This window comes from Lactuca saligna, chromosome 6 (genome assembly GCF_052625555.1).
Source record: "Lactuca saligna cultivar CGN05327 chromosome 6, ASM5262555v1, whole genome shotgun sequence".
NCBI classification, from domain to species: Eukaryota; Viridiplantae; Streptophyta; class Magnoliopsida; order Asterales; family Asteraceae; genus Lactuca; species Lactuca saligna.
Window position 1 is genome coordinate 32,551,874 of NC_136422.1, and position 22,667 is coordinate 32,574,540.

The 22,667-nt window shown below is 37.2% G+C and overlaps 1 protein-coding gene across 1 annotated transcript; it reads left to right on the forward strand.

Annotated features, from left to right (window-relative positions):
* The first annotated feature begins 4,677 nt into the window (after positions 1-4,677).
* On the forward strand, positions 4,678-14,905 carry LOC145001862 (mitochondrial import inner membrane translocase subunit TIM14-3-like). Its single transcript, XM_078961197.1, has 4 exons — positions 4,678-4,894; positions 5,433-5,644; positions 9,629-9,798; positions 14,598-14,905. Exons 2-4 carry the CDS (start codon positions 5,531-5,533, stop codon positions 14,785-14,787), a joined length of 474 nt encoding a protein of 157 aa, XP_078817323.1. The 5' UTR covers positions 4,678-4,894; positions 5,433-5,530; the 3' UTR covers positions 14,788-14,905.
* The last annotated feature ends 7,762 nt before the right edge of the window (positions 14,906-22,667 follow it).

Here is a 22,667-nt window from a genome sequence, read left to right on the forward strand (position 1 = left end):
GTCGCTAACTTATTTTTTAAACTTGTAAGGTCCCTATTGTTTGTTTTTGTTACGCGTTTGGTCCCTATCTTACCTAAAAAGACTATTTTGCCCTTGAGTTTTTGATTTATTTAAATAAACACATCCCAATTCCACCCCCACCTTACCTTACCTACCCCACCATTTTTCCCTATTTAAATAATAGTCTTTTTAAGTAGGATATGGACCAAACGTATAACAAAGACAAACAGTAGAGACCTCCCGTGTTAAAAAAATAAGTTAGAGACCAAACACGCAAATTACCCCAAACCATAGGGACCATTCGTGTAATTTACTCAATAGAATATTTTGAACTTAATATGGTATTTGTTGTATGACGAACTAGCTTAACTCAATGATTCTTACTATGATATTTGAATGGGGAATCGATTGGGAGTTCGAAAGTGGCGATTTTACTGCTTAAATGGTGCCAAGACAAGCTAAAGATGGTGGATTGTTAGGATTTTCATCCTCTTCACATTAAGGTATGATTTCTCCACTTTTAGTGAAAATGTTAGTTTGTATAGAATAGTTGAATTGATCAATCTATAACTTAGTTTTGATGTAGATGAAAGTGTTTAAAAGCTTTACTTAAGTTTGGAGAGTGATTTCCATAGTGAAATTAATTCAATGAGAGTTAGGGTTTGAAACCCTAACTAGTGATTATGATTGATGAATTATAGAATATATTATAATGAATTAGGTAGTATGGGAGGCTTAATTCATTGGTTGGAATGGATTAGAAGTAGAAAATGAGAAGTTAAAAATATGATTAAATAAGTAGTCATTTTGACCAAGAGAGTCATTAAGCTCTTAATAGGCTAAGACAATGTAACGCCCCATCTCTGGTATGTTGTTCCCGTGGCATTTATTTAGAAGTTTTATAGAGGGACTCGACGAGTCTATGGCCTGATTCGTCGAGTAGGGTCGAGTTTCCGTGCACGTGTTAGTCGGCGACTCGGCGAGTCCATATTCGGGACTCGGTGAGTCTACTTGTCAGGTTGAAACCCTAAATCCCCGGGTTGCTCGCTATTTAAGCAATGATATGTGCCCTAAACTCGCCTCCTTCACCCTCAGAGAGAGCTGTGAGAAACCCTAATCCTTTCCTTGATTGATTTAAGTGTTTTGTGTGGATTCTTGAAGGCTTGAAGAAGAAGAAGGAGAAAGGAACAAGGAGAAGTGTTGTAGAGCAAAGATCCAAGGTCAAAATCAGAGTTCATTGAGGTATTTCTCGGAATCCCTCTGTTTTATGCTTAAAACTTCCATTAGATCATATCTAAGGCTAGTTTGATGCTTTTGCCAACCATATAGTTGTATGGCTGCCTTAATAGGTCGAGATATCCATAGATCTGTTCATTTAGGAGTTGTAGAACCCGGATCTATTGCCTTTTTGAAGTTGCTTTGCATAAGAACCTTAGATCTAGCCTTTATCATGCTTTTTGAGCCTTATAATCTTCATTGATGCTTTTGGACACGTAAAGATAGAATCTTTACGTGATAATCGGACTAAGGAAGCTCAGATCTATAAAGTGTATGTGGTGGTTTTGATCAGAATCGAGTTTTTAGGATTTGCATGCATGTGACTCGGCGAGTCGTTCTTCGGACTCGGCGAGTCCGGTCGTAAGTCCCGGATCTTTACCCTTTGGGTGATTCCGAGTGGAGGCCAGTGAGCTGTAGGAAGGACTCAGTGAGTCGAAGGGTAGACTCAGTTATGGTGGGACTCGACGAGTTGTTCATACAACTCGGCGAGTCCAAGGCAATCTTCTTATGATTCAAGAACAACTCGTCGAGTTGTTCATACGACTCGGCGAGTCGGATGCAGATGACCTGAGTGTTGATATAGAGCGGGAACTCGTCGAGTGTATGCCATACTCGACGAGTAGCAGTGAACAGGGTTGAGAAATGAGAGTAGGGACTCGGCGAGTTGGCGGCCCAACTCGGCGAGTCAGGTCAACTGTAAAGTTAACTTTGACCAGGAGAGTTGACTTTAGCCAGGGGTAAAAGAGTCATTTACCCCAATGCAGTTATTAGTAATTTGATGGAGTGTATTTGTGGAATTGTAGCCGGGGATATACCGGAGCAGCAGCAGATAGTTCCCGGAGCCACACACTCAGCAGCCAGATCACGAGGTGAGTTTCCTTTCAGTAGGAACGGGTCTAAGGCCACAATGCCGGCCCGTTTAGCTAGCAGAAATTTCCGGACTTCGGTCCGATGCAGATTTTAGTATGTTTGATGCCTTTGTGGCTCAGACAGGATTTGGTGTTATGTGTTTCGGGTTACAGCTTAATGTAGTATGCTATCTAAGTGCTCATGTTAGTTGATATGCTTATGTGATGCTACGTTCAGTATGTTCCGGACTTCTATCCGATGCAATCAGTTCCGGACTTCGGTCCGATGCAATTAGTTCCGGACTTTGGTCCGATGCAGGAGGCAAGGCCTCAGTAGTTCCGGATCTCGATCCGATGTAGAGGGCAAGGCCCTGGTTAGTTCCGGACTTGGGTCCGATGCAGTTTCTGGACTTCGGTCCGATGCAGTAGGCAAGGCCCAGTATGTGTTTATATGTATTATTATGGTATGTGGTAGTTTGGGGGAGCTCACTAAGCTTCGTGCTTACAGTTTCAGTTTTGGTTTCAGGTACTTCCGCAAGCAAAGGGAAGAGCTCGGGTTGATGGCATCGCACACACCACAGCTTCAGCTGTCCTGAGAGTTGTTTTGGTTTTCATAGATGTGATTGACTCAGTCTTGATACAGTTTATTCATAACACTTTGCTATTGCTTTTGAGATATTGACGTATGAGTTTTACCTTATGATATTATCATGGTGTTTTTTTTCATAATTATTAAACAAAAATTTTTGGGTTGTATTTTGGGATGTTTCAGACAAGTATTAAAAAACTTGTATATGCGTATGAATAGACTTAAGAGCAAAGAAGATGGATCAAGATGCATCAATGGAAGAATTAAAGAAAAAAGATTAGTTAGTATTCACTAACTAACATTGTGAGTTATATCACTCTCTCGCTTTAGATTATGTATGTTTATATTATATTATATTATATTATATTATATATATATATATATATATATATATATATATATATATATATATATATATGCGTGTATGTTGGATCTTGGGCACTAAGTGAATGCCTCCAAGTGATTTAATGAAGATAGAGGATGGTTATATGCATAAGAACATGGATCATAACATGTACATATATTTAGAGTATGCATGAGGTAGACGTTTAGAACCATGTATCAAAGCATGTAAGTATACTTAGAGAACGTATGGTTAGATGAGAAATGTATTTGTTAAATACCTAATGGATGGTAGAAAGATATAGAATATGATTATATGCGTTATAATCATATAGATAAGTATATATGGTATGGTGTAGAATATCTAAAAGTTATGAGAAGAAGAATTAGATAAGTAGTTAATGAGTTAAGTACTAGATGAGTAGTAGAAAATCTATTGATGAGATAAATAGATAGATTATGAAACAACACGCGCATCATAACATGTAGATGTAAAACAACACATACAATGGTGCTTTGTTTCTTTTTGTTAAAGTCGGGTTCTACCCACCTCTATGTGTTTAACAACAATTCTGGCCAAAATAAAAATGGGAAAATATAAGACATCGTGATAGCATAAGCAAACACACTTATCTGGCAAACCAAACCTCAAACTAGAATCTAGACTTTTTTTTAATTGAATTGCTCGAACTATGTACCTTCATGATCGCCATTTCCAGCTTTCAATTAGTTGCGGTTGATTTTATTGTCTCTCATTAGGTCTAAAACCGAACATTATTAGATATTTAACAGTCAAACATTTTGTTATGTAAGAAAGCAAAATAAATGATAAAACAATATAAGAAATTAGCATGGTTCGGTTATTGTGACATACGTCCATTGGCAGGAACAAAGACTGTTATTTGGCTTATTCAAAAGTGATTAAATTGGAATTCTAAGCAACGGATACTTGGCCAAGATCACATACACGTAATAAATTCAGGCCTAATGACCATCAACGTACTTCAAACACTTATCTCTTCGAAATCGTCGTTCGGGTTTCCGTCACTTCATTTCACATCAGATTATTCATTTGGATCACCAAACTCCATGTTACACGTTAGCACAATTTTAAATTGTCTTTGGGGTCTTAAATCCTTACACCTAAAGTTGAATATAAATAGTCAAGGGCATTTAGATATTTACCTTTGTCAAACAAAACAAATTTACTTTAGTTTACCAAAGACTTGACTACAAAATGAAAATGAAAAGTAAAGAAGTGAAATCATCGAGATAATGTCTTACAATGAGACCCCAAGACAAGATCTCACTATAGATCTTACTTCATAATCAATTCTATTGTGATCGAAATCAATTTTCAATTGTACGATTTTAAGATTGAAAGATCTTAACAAGCACGGAGAGGTTCAAAGTAAATCTTAAAATTAGAGTCTTAAAGGCAATGTTTTCTTGTTTTCTTGTTTTGATTACAAGTTCAAGTCAATTTATTATCATATAAAATACACCCATTCGCGTCTTTCTTTATGATTAAATTTTCGTAATTTTGTAAAGACAACCGAGCACCTACCAATTTAACTAAAAGACTATGATATACTATCATATTATATGGGCAACCAGGGAGGAAGAGGAAATCAAGTCATCCAAACTTCATTATACTTCTGTTCTTGACATCACCAGGCATACCCAGTTCTTGAATTTGCAACTTGGACGAAAAGTGTGAAATTATTCGAATCATCTAATGCTTATTCAACAACAAAATCCCTAAATTTGAGGAGTTGCAAAGCCAATTCTCTTTTCGATATTTTGTTGTTCAAGTTCAGAGATATCCAGTTAAACGGTTAGTCATTCTTTAAGTTTTTACTCATTTGTGATTTATCCGCGTTCGTGTGTTGTGTTGATCGAGTATTCGAGTTTAATCTTTGGTTTGTTGCATAAACAGTTCATTTTCGTGAGATTAAGATTCATGGAAGAAAAAAAATATTACTTATTACTTCCAATAATCGAATTTCCTTTTGATTCCTTAAAAACAGAGATGGAAATCTCTGTTGTGTCCCTCTCTTACAAGGATGATATAAAGGTAACGGTTGATTTTAGGTAAGTTCATTGGTCAACCGAACTGACCATTTGACTTTTGTCGAATATGTCATGGCAAATGGTTAACCACACACCCTTGACCACGTCACAATACAATTTGAAAAAAAAAAAAAAATACAATTATGTGATATAGTGACGTAACCATCCCATTTTGGTTATTTTGCAATTAACCCATATGTTATATTGTCCTTAACTTACATGTTGATATTGGGTTCAGAAATCTTTACGTATGATTTCCCTAATTAATTAACTTTACTTTATCTTTTGTTATATTCCATTAGCCTTGATCAAATTCTGGAAATAAATTACATTGCATCGGTAGCATTGAGCTTCAACGTCCTTAGAAGTTAGAAGAATCACCGTTTCTCGAACAAGGTCAATGACGAAAAATCAACAAATTACTAATGACAACAATAAGAACAGTGGAACACTTCCACTTTCTTCTGGTGAAACAAAGCAAAATAGTTTGTCACATACGTTGGCTCAAATCGAGGTACCCCTTAAATCTTCTTTGAATGGTTTTGGTAGTAAATTTAGTACCCATTAAATCTCTTAATGTTACTACCTATCAATAACAACGTAACATTCTCCTATGTTTTAATGGATCAAATTGATTATTAATTTCATTAATTGTGACATATATTAACATGTGACATGGATAGAAAGACAAATATAAAGAAAACATTGGAATTAATTTAATCTCTCTTTAATTGGAGCTGTGGGTAATTTTTGCCGACATTAAATTTTCCATAAAATGGAAAATATAGTAAGTTTGTTACATTAAATGATCAACGAAATAACTTATACCAAGAAAATCCTTACAATTGGACTTTTCTTTTTTAAAAAGACATTTATTTCAATTTAACCCCTAAGTAGGTTATCTTTTTTGATTTGGCAATTTTAACATGTAGACAGGAGGTTACAAAGTTTCTTGAATCTGATGTTACATTGTTTCTTATTTGCAAAATTATATGACATATAATAGATACAACATCACCCCAAAAAGATTTAAATAAAACACATGTAGGTTGTGGTATACAATAGTGACCATTCAAAGTCAAATATGTATCATTGGTTAAGTGGTTAATGTTATGTATTATACCAATATATTTTAATGGGGAAAATGATTCTTGAGGGTAATTAATTTTTGCGTTTGTACTCATTTGGTCCTTTTTTTTTTTTGGTATTCAATATACTATTGAACTTGTTGTTGGTGTTTACCATAGTCCTTTGACCTGTGATAGCCGGTCAAAGGGTTATGGTGAACACAAATAACAAGTTCGATGGTATATTGAATACAAAAAAATAAAGGAAATTGACCAAATGAGAACAAACGCAACAGTTGGTTACCCTCCTGATTCATTTTCCCTTTACTCATTTACAACAAATCCCACATCATCTCCTATTGATATTAATGACTTTATGAGATTCATTCTTGCTTCTCTTCAAAACTTAACCTACGAAAGGACATTATTCATACATGTACAACTTTGTAATGCACTTGAATATTTATTAGGAGAATCTTGACTAAGCAGGCGCATTTCATGACTACATTTACATTTTCAATCAAATGATTTATCGTATCATGGATTCTAGACAAGTTTACAAACGAGTGGAATCACAAGTGCTATGATTTTTTAGTTTACTTAGCTTTAAGATCGAACTCATGGGATAAGATACAATATCAATATGTACAATATTATGGTGACGTGTCTACAATGGAAACCACTATCTAAGATTAATTAAAGCTTCTAAACACTCTCACCATAATATTGTACATATTGATATTGTATCTTATCCCATGAGTTCGATCTTAAAGCTAAGTAAACTCAAAAATCACAGCACTTGTGATTCCACTCGTTTGTAGACTTGTTTAAAATCCATGATACGATAAATCATTTGATTGCAAATGTAAATGTAGTCATGAAATGTGCCTACTTAGTCAAGATTCCCCTAATAAATATTCAAGTGCATTACAAAGTTGTACATGCATGAATAATGTTCTTTCGTAAGTTATGTTTTGAAGAGAAGCAAGAATGAATATCATAAAGTCATTAATATCAGTAGGAGATGATGTGGGATTTGTTGTAAATGAGTAAAGGGAATATGAATCAGGAGGGTAACCAACTGTTGCGTTTGTTCTCATTTGGTCCCTTTCCTTTTTTTGTACTCAATATACCATCGAACTTGTTGTTTGTGTTCACCATAACCCTTTGACCGGCTATCACAGGTCAAAGGCCGGTCAAAAGGGCTATGGTAAACACCAACAACAAGTTCGATGGTATATTGAATACAAAAAAAAGGGGGACCAAATGAGTACAAACGCAAAAGTTAATTACCCTCAAGAGTTATTTTCCCTATTTTAATGTTTGTGGGTTAAAGTCTCGTTAGACCATCCGAAGTACTGCTCACGAAACACGAACCACCTCAACCTTTATTTCCTTCCACCTCACCATCACGAGCATGAACCAATTTATGTGTACATATCACGACCTCAAACAAAAAGTAGAGGATGAGAAAGAGAGTAGACGAATAAGTGGAAGAAATGTCGTTGGTCGTTGTGGTACGTGCTCCCTACCATAAATCTCCACGACAATGACGAAGAATGGAGGAATGGGGTGGCGTTCGTGTTTGTGGTTTGTGCCACGGTGAATAACGGAGCCCTCCGTTGAGGTACTTCGGATGGCCTTATATGTGGCTTTAGGAATTATTTATAGGGCTTTTGATACAAAAACCTTTAAACTTGTAAAAAAACCAGGTTTATCCTAAAACCATTTTTATGCTTATTAATGTTTGAAATTTATAAGGTTTTAATTTTTTTACTCTTGTTATTTTTGTACTTGTGACAGCAGGTTTGTACGTTCCCGTGAAATAAAATTCGCAAAAAAACCTTTAAGTTTACACTTAAAGAAATATTCTGATTTCTTTTCTCATATGTATTCATATAGAACAAACGTATTTATACATGGAAAATATTTTTTAATTAAACATTGTATTTTGTTCTTTTTAAATGGCATTTCATTATATATAGGTTTTTGGCATATTATACATAAACATATATTTTTGGAAGTATAAATACATATTTAGAAGTACATAATTTTTTTTTAAACATATAAATATGCATTTTAGTATGTTTTTAGAAAAATTAATATGTATTTATATTTCCAAATACATAAAAAAAAATGTATCTATATTTCTAAAAAAACTTAAAAAATTGTCTTTATATTTCTAAAAACATAAAAAAAAAGTATTTATAAATTTTTAAAATACATAAATATTGATTTTTACATTTTTTGAAATATATTAATGTATAGAAATATGGATATTAATATGTCATTTAAAAGCATAAACACATATTTTTATATTTTTAAAAGTAGAGATATGTTTTTTAGAAATATAAGTACGTATTTTTATATATTTTAGAAGTATAATTTTTTTAAGAAATATAAATACATATTTTTATGTATTTGGAAGTATTGACTTAGAAATATAAATACATACTGTATTTTTTATGTTTATAGAATTATAAATACATTTTCTTTTCATATAAACACACTTTCAACTGATATACTTTTAAATATGTATTTATACTTCTAAAAGCATATATTTACATTTTAAATCGTATAAATATGGAAAAATCACGCATATAAAGAAATATTATTTAAAAGGAACGTAAATATAATGTTTAATTAAACATTTTTTCGTATATAAATATATTTTTTCTGTATGAATACGTTTAATATGAAATGAATATGTAGAATATAAAAATTAAAAAAGATTACAAACTTAAGTGTTTTTCTTGAAAATTTTAATTCATGGTAATCTACAAACTTGCTATTACGAGTTAAAAGGATAATAGTAGAAGAAAAAAAAAACTTGTAAAGTTCAAACATTTATGAAAATAAAAACAAAATTAGGGTAAAATCATATTTTATGATAAACTTTAGGGCTTTTGTATCAAAAATATAAGGTGATCTATCATTTTTTAAATGCCATATCATTTTTTAAATAAGCAAAACAAGGGTAAACAACATTCTCCATTATTCAAGAAACCTACAAGCCACTCTCTCTTCGCTAAAACTCTCAAATTAAAAGGTAATCTCAAAATTAGGGTTTAAACCGAATAAAAGTATAGTCTTTTAAGAAAAACTAACAAAAATATTATTATATGGATCAACAAAATGATGGAACCATTCCTGCATTTTTTCCGGTTATTATTTAATACATCTTAATTACCAAAGATAAAGAAACCTTTTTACCGAGCTTGATAGTCTAGTTTCTCTAAAATTTGATGTACATTGTTCATATATAAATGTAATCTGTGTGCTTATTAAGTTATTAAGAAACATGGATCGACCTATTGGGGATCTCACCATGTGTTATGGAATCCATTTGTGTTTTTTGCTTTGATTATAACACTTGTAGTTTCATTAAAGAAATTTATACTTATTGAATATGATGCTAAAACATCCACCAGGTTACTCCACTTATGATAGGAGTTGCAGCTGTTGTTGTTACTGCTGCTACTTACGTTTGTGCTAGTCGATTCAAGGCTCGATCAGTTTCACCCATATCTCGTAAATTTTATAAAGGGGGTTTCAAACCTCAAATGACTAGAAGGGAAGCCGCTCTTATTCTCGGAGTAAGGTACACTACCAAAATCTTATTGGTTGCTACTTTGGTCTTTGGATATATATGATTCAACTTGAGAATGGATTATAAGGAGATTAGTGAGTTGAAGTTAATAGTTTTCGGCAAAAGTACTTTAAGATTGGGGTAAATTACACAAATGGTCCCTGTGTTTCAGGGTAGTTTGCGTGTTTTGTCCTTAACTTTTTTTTTTTTTAATTCGGACGGTCACTATTTTATATTTTTGTTGCGTCTTTGGTCCCTAGTTTTTTAATTAAATTGTTATTTATTTATTAATTTATAATTTATTTAAACAATAAAATAAAGAAATTAAAATAACCCAACACTCAGTCTCAACATGTCCACTTCTAAACCTAATAGAATTTATCTATTCTGTATTCTATCTCCTTCTCCCTTCTTTAAGCCAATGTAAGAAACTCAGTAGGCTATCAGACTACCGGCTCGACCAAGAAAAAACTACCTGCCATCGGAAAACACCATATGTTGTCAATCTGTTTTCTAAAGTCGTTATTCTGCAATCTAAAGTCGCCGATCTGCACTATCAACCATATGCACCATCGACAGTCTTCGGATCTCACTGAAACTTACAGACGCCATCGATCTCCACGGTCGTCGATAGTCGCTGATCTATACCACCATCGCATTCATGTCCAATGTCATTGGTTTGGATATGCAACGTCATCGATCTGTACTATCACACCCACGAACACTCTCCTTTCTTGAATATTTATCGTTTGATTTTTTGTTAGGATTTCTTGATGGAGCTTTTTTTGTGGCAAAAGTGGTGATGTTTTACTACGCTGGCAGAGGTGGTGGTTTTCCGCCTAAGCGGGGTGAGGATGAATGTGGGATGGATAAGAAATATAATGATAAATGATGGTGTGGAAATCTAGAGATGGTGGTCCAGTTACGTCTGACGGCGACATCGTTCGGCAACGGTTGCAGAAGGTGTTTCTCCGACAATTTGTTCGTTTTTTGTATGTTTTTCCGACGAAACAGACATGTGCATTTTTTCCATACACTTTTTCTAACCATGATTTGGTTAGAGAAGATTTTTGCATCTTCCAACAAGAGGTTGTGATTTTTTGGCGAGAGGAGTGAGATTTTTTGGCAACCGGACACAAGGAGGCAGGTAGGGATGGAAATGGGGCGGGTATGGGGCAGGGTTGACAATCCTTGTCCCCATCCCCAAGCACCTAACCTCATCTCCATCCTCATCCCCATCCCCAACGGATGCGGAGAATCGAATTCCCTCCTCTTTGAATTTTGGGCTTTTCCCTGGCCCATCCCCGATCCATCAAAATAATATACTACACTTACACAAAAAAATCAAGTTTAATAAGTGAAAAAATAGAGGCCATAATCAGATTATTTTTACATATTGCATAAAATCTAACAAGCATCAAAACAAGGAGTGACGATTTGGTATACGGACCGTCGAACAAAGTGAGGATTTAAGAACTCTTGGAATTAGGAATATAATTTGATATATGGACTCTCGGTCCAATACAAATCGATTCATTCTTAGTGGACTTATTTCATAATTAATATATTATTAATATAGTAATATTATATATATATATATATATATATATATATATATATATATATATCAATGCAAGGGCAGGGCGAGTTGGGGATTGGTATACCTAGGCTCGGCGCCATCCCCTGTTTTAGCATAATGGGGATCCAAGCCCCATCCCCGGTACTCGTTTTTGCGAAGAATACCTGTCCCCAATTGGGGCGGGTGAACCGGGTTTCCCACCGGATCGGGTGAAATTTCCATGTCTAGAGGCAGGGGAGGGGAGGAGGGTTCAATAGTGTGGGTTCTTGAAACAAACCAATATATATATATATATATATATATATATATATATATATATATATATATATATATATATATATACATATATATATATATATATATATATATATACATATATATATATATATATACTTTTCCATATTTAATTAATATTTTTTAATTAATTGATAATTAAAAAAATAAAAGAAATCAATAAGGGTAAATTAGTCTTTTTATAATTGATAGGGACCAACATGCAACAAAAATAAAAAATAGGGATGGTCCGAGTTTAAAAAAATATTAGGGACCAAGCTCATAGATTACCCCAAACTACAAGGGCCTTCAATTTACCCTTAAGATTATGAATAATATCATATAAATTAATAATAGTTATTTGCATAAATAGACAAGGATTAATTGTAAACAAAAATGATTATTGAGATAAATGTCATATTATCTAACTACCACCACCTTAGGTATGAAAATGAACTAAAGATAAATATGTAGATTTCTCGTAAGTTTTCCACCAACTTAGGTATGAAAATGAACTAAAGATAAATATGTAGATTTCTCATAAGTTTTCCACCAACTTAGGTATGAAAATGAACTAAAGATAAATATGTAGATTTCTCATAAGTTTCCATTAGTGTTATTGAAATACTAAGATGTTATTATTAAAGATGAACGACCTGTTAGAAATTATATGGGAAAATCCAAGGTGGATAAAATCTTTATCCGATATAGGTGGCAGGGATAAACTTAAATACATTTGAAATAGTCAATCCCATACAGGCACCTATTTGTTGTTGGATGTGATACATGTTAGGACAATAAATATTTATTATGCTAACATTCGAGAAACAACATCATATTTCTTACTCTTCCAAGAGACATTGAATGAAATACAAATATATAGAAACTAGTAGTAGTAGATTCATGATCACAAGGATTTATATCCCAATCAGCATCACTATAGGTAAGAGTAAAACCAAGAGAAGTAATCAATGTAGAAATTTTTTCAAACCAAGCAAGATGGGTTGTTGAGACCATATAGATCTTTCCAAATCCGAAAAACATCACTCGATTGGTGAGCATGCATGGGGAGGGGTCATGTATACCTTCTCATGAAGGTCACCATTCAAGAATTCATTATTGTCATCTATTTGGAAAAACTTCCAATGGCGAACTGATGAGACCCTTATCAGAGTATGAATACTTGTCATTTTTGCAACTTGAGCAAATGTCTCCTCATGATCCATGACATAGTTTTATGAGTAACCTTTGGACAAACGTATGTCCTTGTATCGTTCGACTAATCCACCAGACTTGGTTTTGATCTTATAGAACCAACAAAAACCGATAGTAAGATATTTGTTTGGGAGAGGAGTTATAGCCCATGTATGAGTCTGATAAAGGACGCTAAGCTCTTTATCCATAGCATTCTACTAGAGCGGATCATAAACATCCTCTTTGTGGGGCACATGTTCGGATAGACGATGTACATTGACGATAATGGTTGCAAATAGTGATGAATTAAAAAGCATATGCAAATTTTGGGAGCTTAGTGCCTCTGCAAGCACGAATAAACATACGAGGTAGTAGAGGATCTAGAGTCACAATACTTCGCTCTGCTAGATGTATGCTAATTCGATCTATCAAGTTGGTCCTTCACGGATACATTGTTTTGTGACTTAAACTAGCAACAAAGTAACATTCGGCTGATATTTAGCCGATTTAAGGCATATTTTGGGTAGTTTTGGCCTATTTCTTGGACTTCTTTCTCCTTGTAGATCTCTTTTGGAGATTAGGGGTTTCATATCTTCATTTTAGTCACTTATAAGTGATTTGTTAGCCCCATTTTATTGTTGATTAATACTACAAGTCGTATGTTTCTCCTCATGGATGTACACAATGACCCCGATTGTGGAACCACGTTCATTACATGTGTCTCATGATTTATTTTATTTTCATTTACATTTGCTTTATCTTGGTATGTGTTGTTCTCGTTATCAAGTATTTCTCATAATTTTTAATCCTAGTTTGTTATCTGTTTCATTGTTAAGATTTCCACTTGGTTATTAGACCAAGTGTTTGATGTATCTTTGGGATATGTTTGGATTACTATGATTTGGACCCGCCATAGGATCCCCAACAATTTCCTAATACAAAAAAACTGAATAAAACATAGTATATTAAAACATGGATTTCATAAAAAAAAAAAAAAAAAAACAAAACAAAAAGCTACAAACATGATCCATCGTCACACAAAAATTATACATAGTACACAACCATAGGATGTTTACAACATCCAACCTTGGAATTTCGGTTGTTTTAGAGTTGAGATTCCATAAACACCAAGGGAAAATGGAAAAATATCGCTCCCATTTACTATAACCACTAATCACACTTGAGAAAGGTTATCGTGCTCCGCTAAGAAGTGTCATCCAATTAAACAATTGATATAGCAATGGTTTGCTAATATCATTCAAAAACACGCTCTTGGATTTAAAAAGGTTAAAAAAATATCTTAATTTCTTGATTGAAAGTCATCCATGTCAATAAGTTGGAGTTGTAGGCATATTTATACTTTAAAACTCATGGATATAACGGGCTTGGGCCAACAATATCGATTGTGCAAGACCAATGCATGACTTGGAGGAGGATGAAAATCCTTGCTTCTTCTATAATTCCTTACATATTTGATCCTTTTTACATTATAGTATTTATATTATATTTTATCAAATTAGTGTGTCTATTTATGTTCCAATCCCATTACCGACTACTTGCTCTAGATGTGTGACCCTATTATAAACGAAAAAAATGCATCCTTTGCATAATTTTACTTGTCCATATCTAAATTTTATAAAAAAACAAAATCTATTTCATAAATTACAAAAATCAGGGTCGATTGTCTCCATGAAACAAATAGACAGTTTAAGTGAAATATGAACATGTGAGTGTGACATGATACTTTATTTTTACATATATACAGGGGAAGCATCACAACCAATAAAGTAACTAAAGCCCATCGAAGGGTGATGGTTGCAAATCATCCAGACATTGGTGGTAGTCACTATCTTGCTTCCAAAATCAACGAAGCGAAATACAAGCTCATCAGGAAGCCCAACAACACTGATTCTGTTTTCTCATACGATTTAACTGTAGATTCAGATTCTGACTAACATTGTTTATACCTTAAGGCTTAAACTGTCATGGATCTTTTTGGAATATGTGTTTTTGTATAATTCATAGAGTGGGATTTGGAGTTTATAAGGATTTGTTGTATTGACTATCTTTATTGTCATGGGATTGTCTAATTACATTCCTGTTGTTTCATAACACCAAATATCATTTTTTAGACAAAACTGCAAATTTGGTCATTGTGTGGATGAGATCCAAAATCTTTTCCATTTGTATGGATGATCCAAAATCAGAAAATTTGGATTTAGTCCTCTCAAACTTTATTATATATGAATTTGGTCCATATCCAACCTTAAATAACTGATATGTCCTTTAAATGATTTTTTTTAATTTCTTTAATTTGTTGTCTTTTTCTATATATATATATATATATATATATATATATATATATATATATATATATATATATATATATATATATATATATTAAATTGCAACTACACTATCACTCACGTATTTACTATTCATTTGGTTTTGCTATTGTAAGTACAAAACAGGTTAAGTCAAGATTAAGGTATAATTTTTATAGAATCTAATATAAATTGTGAAATAAGCATTTATTTGAAAATAGCAAATTTGTTTGTGGATATAAAAAAATCTCATATTTACAATTTCTACCCTATAAAAATTTTAATTAAACAGTTTTTATCTTTTATAATTTTAAAGTTAAATTATTGTATTTTTAAGTTATAATTTTGATCCCTTACTATGTTTTAAAGCTACATTTTTTATCTCATGATTGTTTTTATAGTTATAATTTTTATAAACATTACTTTTTTATTTAAACATTATAAACTTTTTACAGTATTTATTATGATATTAACTCATAAAATTAACTTGTTCAAGATAAGTCTTCAAACTTTATTTTTCGTATGTTTTCTCCATACATAATTGTTTGGTTTGAAATCTTATTTTATACTTTTACGTTCCATTTTACGGAAAACTCTTTTGCCGTGTGCACCACAAAAAGTATACAAATAAAGTTACGATCTAAACACACTTGAAGGTTTAAACTATGTTGAAAGTAGTCTCAAAATTTCTCCCACAAAACCTAATCCATGTCGCATTGTGTTTTTTCAACATATTAGGTTTCTGCAACATCGCGCGGATGGTCTAAACCCTAGTTTATATTAATACCAATTTAGAAATAAAAAACAAATAAATATGGCCCACCTCTCTCTCTCTCATTTAGTTTATATTAATACCAATTTAGAAATAAAAAAACAAATAAATATGGCTCACCTCTCTCTCTCTCTCTCTCTCTCTCTCTCTCTCTCTCTCTCTCTCTCTCTCTCTCTCTCTCTCTCTCTCTCTCTCTCTCTCTCTCTCTCTCTCTCTCTCTCTCTCTCTCTCTCTCTGAATTAACTCTATCTAGAATCTACCTCACTATAAAACATTTTGAAGAACTTCACCAAAGGCAAATTCAGGTTTCTCATATTTCGTCTACCTCCATTAATTGTTTTGGTCACTGATTTCATCTTAATAAATGTTTCATTAATTGAGATTTGAATAAGAAAGGAAATTTCTATAGATTTTCATTTACCTTTCTATTTTAATCTACATTTTCTTTAATGTTTTTGGGAATCTTTTTCCAATGCATTGTGCTAGCTATTGAGTTTTCATGGAAAGACATTTCTAGTTCTGATCGAGTTAACTCAATGAGTAAAACGATGAATCTAGTTGACAATGATTCATAGGCCAAAGTCGTGATTTGAAGAGCGAACTCTAAAGATATGGAGAGGAAGGGAGGAAATACGGCTCACCAGGGGCGGTTCTATATGGGTGCTAGTAGTGATACCGGCAACACCTTCTTTTTCTGTACGCAGTGCAAAAAAAAGTTTTGAAATTTTTTTCTACTATTTTGTCATTACTTAAAAAATATGCAACTACATAAAAAGAAAATATGTCACTACAAGCGAAATGTTTTTCCATGTCATACCTAGTAGGAGATCTTGCGTTCGCCCCTTACCATCGCACACCCTGAGGTCCACTGACAAGGAAGTAAGAGATTTCTAACATGTAGAAGGAAATAAGAGTGGTAAACATGATATGAAAAAGGTATGAATGTTCATGTAACGACCGAAAAATCCAACAAATTTAAATTTTTCAAAAACAACCCGATTTCATTAAATTATTACAAAAAGGTTTTCAATACAAATCATTTAGAGTATTCCCAGAATCACATTACTACAAAATCATGAGGAGCGGTACGATCACGCCTTTGCCTTGCCACGGTCTCCTGAAGAACCTGAAAAACATTAAACAACAACTGTAAGCCCGAAAACTTAGTGAGATACCCCCAAAATACCCACCACATATACCATACACATATCATGCTATCTCATAATGAATCACAGAACAGCCATGCATATCGGGTCTACCGTGGGACTGGTCCACCTTGTCGGGCCTTCAGTCCACCGGGTCCACCCTCCGAGTCCAATCATGTCCCTCGAGTCTACAGTGTGGTTGGTACGCCCCCACTGGGCCTTCAACTCACCTAGTCCAATAATGTCCTTCGAGTCTGCACTGCAGTTGGTCCGCCCGCACCGGGACTTCAACCCACCTGGTCCACTCTCTGAGTCTACAGTATGACTGGTCCGCCCGCGCCCGGGCCTTCAGTTGGCCTAGTCCACTCTCCGAGCCTCGGTACGTTTGGTCCGCCTTCGTGGGGCCTACAGCCTATCCGGACCGCTCGCTGGGCCTTCGGAATAACCGGTCCGCCCTGGGTATCTTGGCCTACAGCACGAAGCAGGACCGCCTCAACCCAACTCCAGTCCAAACAATCATGTGCACATAAACATACAATCACATAACAATTCATATTCAAGCAAACCGATCTAGCAGATCACATAACCCAACATACTCTAACAGGATACCGACCTAACCGGTCACTAGCATAGCCTCACCCTACATACCGGGATACCGACCTTAACCAGGTCTCTAACGAATACCATCCTAACTACCCGAATGCAAACATATCAAGCAATAATATAACAACAGATACCCGGATCTCAATCCGATAAAGGGCCGACCTTGGTGCCTTAGACCCTGTTGATATAGTGAGGATAACTCACCTCGAAACCGCCGGCTGAAAGGATAAGATCCCACTGCTCCAAAATCCGACACGAACTCCTCCACTAAACACCAAAACACTCAACTCAATAAATACCCTAAATTACCAAAATACCCCTAGAAGACAACTGGTCAACCTTTGGACAAAGTCAACCCCTGACTGACTCTACTCGCCGAGTCAATCCGATGACTCGCCGAGTGCCCAAGCTCAGAACATCCCTCAATCTGCGACCTAACTCGCCGAGTCACCCCGAGACACGCCGAGTCCAACAACTCTGAGTCCACTCGCACCCAACTCACCGAGTCATCCCTTGACTCACCGATTCTCGACTCAACCATAAAATATTGGGACTCTTCGACAGGACTCGCCGAGTCTAAGAACAGACTCGCCGAGTCTAAGGCTATCTTCAACCTACTCGCCGAGTTGTTCATCCAACTCGTCAAGTTCCAGCTCATATTCAAGCAACTCGTCGAGTCTACCCATGTAACTCGCCGAGTACCACCGGTCTGAATCCATACAGAAGCATTCCAGGCCATGCAATTGATCCAAAACATAGATCTAGCCTCCTACAACCCATCCATCACGTAAAGTGGCAAACTTTACGTGAATCCAAAGAGATCCAGGCCTTTTTACTCTAGGGTTTGGGGTTTGGGACAAGATAGCTCCATTAACAACACAAGAACAGGGACTTTAATGCTCTTAAGACCTTCTCCACTCTAGATCTGAGGTAGCAACCTCAGATCTATCCTTCAAACTCAAGATGCCACAAATCTAAGCTACCCACACAACCCCAAAATGAAGAATATAGAAGAACACAGCCCAAGAACGAGATATTACCTCAAAATGAAGCCTCCAACAGCAAGAGATCCGAATCTAAACAAAGCCCTTTGATCCAAGCCTCTTCTCCTTCAAGATTTCTTCAACAAACACCTCCCCAAGCTCCAAATGCACTCCAATCTTCCATAATCACGCTTTCTAGGGTTTCTGGACTTCAAGGGGGATCAAAGAGGATGGGGAGAGGGTATAATGTTCTTTAAATAGGGCTCATTCCCCGGATTTAGGGTTTTCTCCACTCAGCACCTACTCGCCGAGTCCATCTTTGGACTCACCGAGTAGGCCACTTGACACGTGACCAAAGTCGTGACCCTACTTGCCGAGTCCATCCATGGACTCGCCGAGTCGCCCTTTAAGATTTACACTTTTAGCCCTTCAACTCTACTCTTGCTATTCTGGGATGTTACAATTCTCCCCCACTTAATTTAGGCTTCGTCCTCTAAGCCTATGGCAACTCATCTCCAAAAATACTCCCACAACACGCCACCTGGCCTTAACCGGACCAGGTCCCTCAAGGCATACCCATCGAAACTCGAACTCACCTTCTCCTTCCTTGCGGTGTCCTGACCACCGTCTCAAATCGGGCACCGACTTTACCCTCTGATAACCACACACAACAACTGAGTACCACTCATGATACAACACTGCTTCAAATCACAACCATTACTCGACCCATATGAGCTATAAATAACTATGCACCACCCGATTCCCGATCCGAGTCCAACTCTATCCATTCCATGCTGACAGAAAGACACACTCTTCAGAGCAACTCCCATGAGTTCTCTTCTTGCAATCGCATGCACATGCTGAACTAGCTCTAGCACCCTCGGGTTAGGAAAACCCATCACACTGACGACCCTCAAAACATCCCTCAGAAGGAACCACTGCTACATAATTCCTTCACTGAAAACATGTTGGGAATCCAAAACTCCATACCTGCATCCCTCTTGAGACTCTTGGCTCTACACCTGCGGAATCCCTTCCGCGTCCTTAGCAGACACCCCATCATGATGTCATTCCATACCACCACCTCAATCATGCTGCTCAATGACCACCGTCGGACCACTCCGATCATAACTCTACACTGCCGCTTTCACTTCCATGAATTTACTCTTTCTCTCGGAGCTACACTCCTCTCTTCCTCTTTCCTTACCAAGGAAATCCACTTGGCTACCTTGTCGCCATAACAAGTGCCATGGTGCTCACCCAACGCTGCACCACCCCTTTATAGCATAACCGCTATCCATGCAACACACATGCCCTGAATCTGCTCGCAAGGACTCTTGAGTCCATGCACCATCTCCACTAATCAAGATCAATACTCGGGGCCAGACCTTCTGATGCTAACACATCGCCGCATAATTAGTTCATTACCTCGCACCGATCTAACGACACCCACAAAGTCTTCAGCGACCGCCTTACCAGGCCTTCAGCCAACTGGACCACTCTCATAACCTTCAGCAGACCTGGATCGCCCTCTAAGGCCTTCAGTCTAGCTGGACCGTTCACTGAGCCTTCGGCCTGACTGGTACGCCCATTGGCCTTCAGTCTATCCGGACCGCTCAACTAGCAATCAACATTCCGAGTTACCTCTCCGGGAAATCCTCCCATGCATACTGTTCTAGCCCCCTAGGGGGTTCCAAACTCTATCTCCATCATACATACTCGATCCCGGCCTGCTCCCAGGCCCTGCACAATCAATCTCTTGGTCTGTATCCCGCCCCGCACGCCTGCCATTTACACATATCAACCAATGCCCTTGGCTGACCGAGACACTACTGAATCCCATGCAGGTAAACAACCTTTCATACTCGTCGATCCTCCAGAGAATTCTCCAATTCTCCCCCACTTAGGGCACTGACTACCAACCACCGGTCGCTATCACCGACCTCCCAAGATAACCTTGCACAAAACCCAACACTTACACTCAAACTGATTCCCACTAGCACTAGCAACCTTCGCAAAAACACATTTCCACACCGATCATCCCACTCGAAAGGAACCCAATCTTCAAATATCCATTCCTCAGACTGCAGAAGCTACCCGACATTCGAACCAACACCGCATCCACCAATAATCCTCATAAAAGATAACCAGAGAAAACCCGAAATACTAACCCATATCCATGCCAAACCCTCAAGGAACAACGGATACCAAAACGAAAACCACCCAACGAGACTAGCAGATAAACGATACTCCACAATAATCATAATAAACAAGACAACAAGAAAGAAACATACCCGCAGCTGCATCCGGCACTGCTCTAACCTCCTCCGCTGTAAGCTGAAAAGCACAACCCTAAGCCCTTGGGGGCTCCGCTCCACCCTGACCTCCACCTGTGATCCTCAACGTGGCCGGTGCTGGAGCCTGCACCGGTCTTGCAGCAAGTTGTGGACAATTGACCCTCAAGTGTCCAACCTGATGACAATGATAACATATCCTCAAATCCCGAATCGGCACTGACTGCCGACAATCCCTCGCATAGTGCCCCTCCTTTCCGCACTTACGGCATGTACCACCGGACCGACAAACTCCGGCGTGACCCCTTCCACACTTTCCACAAACGTGGCTGCCCTGATCTCCCATCCTGGAATCAATGGTCTTAGACCGTTTCATCGCCGGCTGCGACTGAACCGGAGCTTGCCTCAGCTCACGCAACTGCAACTCAATCTCTAACTCACGCCGCCTGGCGGCCTCCTGCAACTCCAACAAGGTCTCACACCTCTGCGCGGACACAAACTGTCTGATGTCTCTCTTTAGCATACTCATATATCGGGACATCTGAGCCTGCTCCGAAGCGAACTCAAGGCAAAACATCGCCCTCTCAGTAACCATCCTGGTGATTTCCGTCATCGACTTCGAATCCTGCTTCAGCTCAAGGAACTCCTGAGCCAACCTCTCCCTCTCGACCTGCGGAACATAACGAGTGTTGAACATCTCTCTGAACTGATCCCATGAAATCGCAACCCTCTGCGCATCCGAGTATGACCCTATGGTCAATCTCCACCAATCCTTTGCCCCGAGCCTTAACAGGTTTAGAGCGCATCTCACCCTCTGATCAGCAGGGCATGAACACGTGAAGAAACACCCCTCCACGTCTGATAACCATCTCATAGCAACGATCGGATCCTGAACTCCATCAAAGGTGGGAGGCTTCGTATTATCGAAGTCCCGATACTGAAAACCTCTACTAGCTCCTCCCCCTGCCGCTGCTACAGCCGTTGTAGCTGTCACGGCAGCCGTCTCCGTGAGAGCCGCATAGCGCTCATCAAAATACTCCACCATGGCGGTCTTGATCGATCCAAACAGTTCCGGAAGCTCGGCCCGGAACAATGCAGCAACCTCATCATGCAGGATCTCACGAATCCTCGCATCTAACTCGCGCGTACTCATCTGACCGACAACCTCGGGCAGTACGGACCCACCCAGAACTCCCTCTCCTGCTCCTGATCCTGACCCGGATCCACTCCCAGCATGCCCTGAAATCTCCATACTGAAAATAAACCACCAAAATCTCAGACACTTCCCACTATCCCGGGAACCAACTCTCAACCCAAACCCAGAGGTCATGGTTTCCCTGATATGCATATGGGTCCTGTGCTTTCAGTAGTACGGGCCCATACTACCTTCCACACCTACCCATATTTGTATGAAGTACTACCACAACACCCTAGAGAAAACACACATAACAACGCTCTATCCTCACTACTAGAGGAACACTAGAAATCTCTCACAAGGAAACCCTAGGCTAGCAGGCATCATAAATCAGGCAACACATCATGAAATCCTGAAGATACCTAGCCTAACTCTAGCATGTTGTTCTATCAAAGCTCAATAAAACAAATATCATGTATGGTATTTTGGGGTTACTTACTGGCTCCGGCTGATCGTACCTCCGCGTCCTCCTTTACTTACTTTGAAAACCATTTTAAATTCTCTTTTGAAAACCCTCCT